The following is a 5,000-nucleotide window of genomic DNA, read 5'->3' as shown; positions in this document are numbered from 1 at the left end:
GCCTCCCCTGGTGTTCTACCTCCCCCAGCCTCCCCTGGTGTTCTCCCTCCCCCAGCCTCCCCTGGTGTTCTACCTCCCCTAGCCTCCCCTGGTGTTCTACCTCCCCCAGCCTCCCCTGGTGTTCTACCTCCCCCAGCCTCCCCTGGTGTTCTACCTCCCCCAGCCTCCCCTGGTGTTCTACCTCCCCTAGCCTCCCCTGGTGTTCTACCTCCCCCAGCCTCCCCTGGTGTTCTACCTCCCCCAGCCTCCCCTGGTGTTCTACCTCCCCTAGCCTCCCCTGGTGTTCTACCTCCCCCAGCCTCCCCTGGTGTTCTACCTCCCCCAGCCTCCCCTGGTGTTCTACCTCCCTCAGCCTCCCCTGGTGTTCTACCTCCCCCAGCCTCCCCTGGTGTTCTACCTCCCCCAGCCTCCCCTGGTGTTCTACCTCCACCAGCCTCCCCTGGTGTTCTACCTCCACCAGCCTCCCCTGGTGTTCTACCTCCACCAGCCTCCCCTGGTCCACCTCCACCAGCCTCCCCTGGTACTTTCAGATGTGAACCAGAACAACATTCAGTGTCAACTCTCATTATAACCACTCCCCCCCCCTACCCCCCCCCCCCCCACACACACACACACACACACACACACACACACCACACACACACACACACACACACACATCACACATTCCATCCCTATCTGAGTTTACACAGTGACCTGATTCTCTATGAGCTCTGGCATTGATTGCTTAAGCCTGCCGTGGGTTTGTTATGTTAGCAGCCTTGAACCCAGGAGACTGTTCTAGAGAAACACCCTGGTCAGCAGATTCTCTGGGAGCGAGGGGGGAGGAGAGAGGGGGGGAGGGAGGGGGGAGGAGGGAGGGGGAGAGAGGGAGCCAGGGGAGAGGAGAGAGGGATAGAGGTGATAAGAGTGAGGGGAGAGAGGAGATAGAGGAGGAGGAGAGAGAGGAGATAGAGAGGGAGGAGATGGAGAAGAGAGAAGATGTGGTGAGAGAAGGAGAGAGAAGGAGAGAGAGGAGAGAGGGAAGAGAGAGGAGAGAGGAGAGAGGGGATGGGGGAGAGGAGAAGGAGAGAGGAGGAGGACAGAGAGGAGATGGGGATTAGAGGAGGAGAAGAGAGAGGGGAAGGAGAGAGAGGGAGAAGGAGAAGAGAGGAGAAGGAGAGAGGAGATGGAGAGAGAGGAGAGAGGAGATGGGGGAGAGGAGAAGGAGAGAGGAGGAGGACAGAGAGGAGATGGGGATTAGAGGAGGAGAAGAGAGAGGGGAAGGAGAGAGAGGGAGAAGGAGAGAAAATGGGGATGAGAGGAGTTGGGGAAGAGAAGGAGAGAGAGGAGATGAGAGGGAAGAGAGGGGAAGGAGAGAGAGGAAAGAGAGAGAGCAGAAGGAGAGGAGAGAGAGAGAGAGGAGAAGGAGAAGAGAGGAGAAGGAGAGAGGAGATGGAGAGAGAGGAGATGAGAGGGAAGAGAGGGGAAGGAGAGAGAGGAGAAGGAGAAGAGAGGGGAAGGAGAGAGAGGAGAAGGAGAAGAGAGGGGAAGGTGAGAGAGAAAAAAATGGGGATGAGAGGAGTTGGGGAAGAGAAGGAGAGAGAGAGAGAGGGAGAGAGAGAGAGAGAGAGAGAGAGAGAGAGAGAGAGAGAGAGAGAGAGAGAGAGAGGGAGGGAGGTGGGAGTGAGTAGAGGAAGCGACAGAGCTGAACCGGGCGGACGGGTACCTGCGGGGCCCTCGGGGCGGTGGGTGTTGCCCCCCAGGGAGGGCCTGGTGCTGGGGTAGAGGTCCACCGTGGCCCTGATCTGCACCGGGTTCATACCCACCTGGGGCGTCTGGGGGGGGGGGGGGGGGGGGGGGGCAACACAGCAGGGGCACAGGTCAACGCTCATGGAATACAGGGCACTTCTTTTTTTCATTTAATGGATTTCAGTACAGAGAATGAGTGTGTGTGTGTATGTATGCATGTGCGGCATTTTGTGCCTACCTGTGTGCCTATATGCCTACGTGCGTGTGTGTGCGTGCGCGTGTGTGTTCCTATGTGTGTGCCTATATGCGTGTGTGTGTGTGTGTGCCTGCATGCGTATCCTATGTGTGTGTGTGTGTGTGAGTGTGCATGTGTGTGCCTATGTGTGTGTGTGTGTGTGAGTGTGTGTGTGTGTGTGTGTGTGTGTGTGTGCCTATGTGTGTGTGTGTGTGTGTCTATGTGCGTGCGTGTGTATCACGTCTCTCTCTGAGCGTTACCCATTTCCCTGCTCTCCTCCTCTTGGGCTTCTGCACGGTGTTGTCTGTGGTGCGCTGCTGCTGCTGCTCCTTCTCCCCCTCCTTCCCTCCCTCCTTCCCTCCCTCCTCCCCAGGGGTCCCCTCCCCCCTCCCCCTCCTCCCAGCCTCGGGCTCCGGGTCTGGGGGTGGCTGGTCGCTCTGGAGGGCGTGAGCGGGGTCACTCTGGATGTGGGGGTGCTTCCTGCCTCTCTGGGCGTTCTTCCTGTGCTTCCTGCCCTTGGCTTTCGTCTGGCTGGCGCTGTCGTTCTTCTCCTTCCCCTCCTCCTCCTCCTCCACCACCTTCTTCTTCTCCTCCTCTTTCTTCTTCTTCTCCTCCTTCTCCTCTTCTTTGTCATCCCCTCTTCCGGCCAGTGGCACCACCATAATCTCCAGCTCCTCCACGCTGTTCTTGGTCTCCTGGAGGTCTGTCTCCGTCTCTGTCTCCGTCTCTGTCTCTTTTTTACCGCCCTCCCCCGTCACGGGAGGATCGGCGACCTGGGATCCTTTGTCCTGGTCCTTGTTTCCCGGGGGAGTGTTCTCTTGGTCGCGCTCCACCACCTCCTGGCTCTCAGAGGGCTCTGTGTTCTGAACGTCCTGCTGGGATTCGTAGTCCTCGGTGATGGAGATGGGGATGTCTTCCTCGCTAGCCTGTTCTTGCTCCTCCTCCTTCTCCTCGTCCTCCTCCTCCACCTCCTCCTCCGCCACCTCCTCCTCCTCTACCTTTGCCTCCTCTTCCTCCTTGGAGAGGAGCTGGCTGTCGTTTGCGAGGGGTTTCCCTGCAGGGGGCAGGCTCTCCAGGGGCAGAGTGACGTCGCTGTCCACAGCGTAGTCCAGATCCACGGGGATCTCTGCTTCAGTGCTGCTGTCAGTCTCTTCCTCCACTGCCTCCCCCTCTACCTCTCCTCCTCCTGCAGCCCCACCCACAGACTCCCCCTCTTCTGCCTCTACCTCCTCCTCATCCTCCTCCTCCTCCTCCTCCTCTGTCTCTGCTACCCCCTCCTCCTCCTCCTCCTCCTCCTCCAACTCCACATCTACCTCCTCCTCTCCCTCCAGCATTTCCCCCTCCTCCTCCTCCTCCTCCTCATCCTCCTCCTCCAGAGTCTGGCTCTCCTCCTCCTCCTCCTCCTCCGCCTCCTCAGACTCAATCTTCTCCTCCTCCTCCTCTTCTTCCTCCTCCTCCTCTTCCTCCCCCTCCTCCTCCTCCTCTTCCTCCTGCAGGAGGTCTACCAGCGCCTCGTCACTCAGCAGGACGGGGGTGCTCCTCTCCTCCTCCTCTTCCCCCTCCTCCTCCTGCAACTCCTTGTTAGCGTTAGTGTTAGCGACGTAACTCAGCTCCTCCTCCTGCTCCTCCTCCTGACTGCTGGCCTCCAGCGTGACGAAGGTGGGCAGCACCTCCCCCTCGTTGGCCTCCTCTGGGATCACCTCCTAGACAGGGAGGAGATAGGAGGACAACATCAGAACCGGAATCGGAATCGGAATCCAACTCAGAATCAGAATTATTTTTATTCTGAGTTCTAAGTATTCTAAGTAGCCTATATTCTAAGTATATTCACACATACAGGAAATTGACTTGGTGTGGGTTGTGCAGTGTATTACAAACAATGTAATAAGCAACACTATATGAGCAAAATTTGTTTAAAAAGACAATGACAGAAAGGGGCAGTAGAACAATAATTATGTATTAGAGTATGTAAAACTAATATAGATTACATTGTCAGTTGTGTGTGTGTGTGTGTGTGTGTGTTCCCCATGGCAGGGGGCTTGTTTGTCCAGATGGGAGACTTTTTAATTAATTAAAAGTTAAGTGTTAACTATATTGATTACAAAATATCAATTCAATGAGCAGGGTGGGGAAGAACGTTGTCACAACATGCAATATTAACTTGATATGTTTACTAAGTCTGTTTCTTCCACAAAATAGCAAAGTAGTGATGTTAATAGTGATGTTAATGGTGATGTTAATGATGATGTTAATAGTGATGTAAATAGTGAGTCAGACAGGAGTGGTGTACCTTCTCTTTAGCCACCTGGGAGGTCTTGGATAACCCCTGGTGTTTTCCATGAGGCTTGCCTTTCACCTGAGTTATTGATACATGATTAATAGTTATTGATACATGATTAATAGTTATTGATACACGATGACTGGTTTGTCGTGGAAATCCACCTGATCACCTGTGGTAAAGGTGAGTCTAGAGGTCAAAGGTCGTAGAGCCACAATAGTGTTCTTTACTGTAGCCTACGCTTAGAGACGCAGAGACACACACACACAGACACCACACACACACAGACACACACACACACACAGACACAGAGACACAACGCGGGCGGCCCAGCCCAGAGCCGTCCTGTTTAAAGGAACATAGTCAAGGACGCAGATCAGGGACAGTGACGGTGGGGACACGTCACGTCAATAACAGACGCCATCTCAGCTAGACAGACATTATCAGACAACAGGCGCCACAGGGCCTGCCCCTCACAACCTTCAGAACCCATGTTGCCCGGCAACAGTACAACAACAACAACAACAACAACCGTCTCTGTGAATATTTAGAAGGCAGGCTTATCATGTTGTTTGCAATGCGGCTGTATTATAAGTATCCTAAGGTATATTATATTGGAAATACAGCAGTATCATAATGTATCATAATGTTAAAAACGTGTCTACCAGTAACATTTCTATCACAAGTTACTGATAGTCGATTAGTTATTGATAAATGATCAACACGTTGTAACTGTGCCTGGGACTGTGTTTTTTT

General features: G+C 54.2%; 1 protein-coding gene across 1 annotated transcript in view; it reads right to left on the bottom strand.

Annotated features, from left to right (window-relative positions):
* sparcl1 (SPARC-like 1) overlaps positions 1–5,000 on the bottom strand; it is a gene marked incomplete at its 5' end in the record, with an annotated part of 19,957 nt that overhangs the window by 7,607 nt on the left and 7,350 nt on the right. Inside the window, 6 exons of the mRNA XM_080534858.1 lie at positions 1,709–1,817; positions 2,227–2,301; positions 2,626–2,838; positions 2,965–3,141; positions 3,361–3,669; positions 4,257–4,322. Coding sequence (XP_080390984.1) covers positions 1,709–1,817; positions 2,227–2,301; positions 2,626–2,838; positions 2,965–3,141; positions 3,361–3,669; positions 4,257–4,322 — 949 coding nt within the window. The remainder of the gene's footprint in view (positions 1–1,708; positions 1,818–2,226; positions 2,302–2,625; positions 2,839–2,964; positions 3,142–3,360; positions 3,670–4,256; positions 4,323–5,000) is intronic.

The sequence above is a fragment of the Nansenia antarctica genome (assembly GCF_963989245.1).
Source record: "Nansenia antarctica genome assembly, chromosome: 6".
NCBI classification, from domain to species: domain Eukaryota; kingdom Metazoa; phylum Chordata; class Actinopteri; order Argentiniformes; family Microstomatidae; genus Nansenia; species Nansenia antarctica.
The sequence above is the reverse complement of the archived record's forward strand: the minus strand, read 5'-3'. Positions and strand labels throughout refer to the sequence as shown.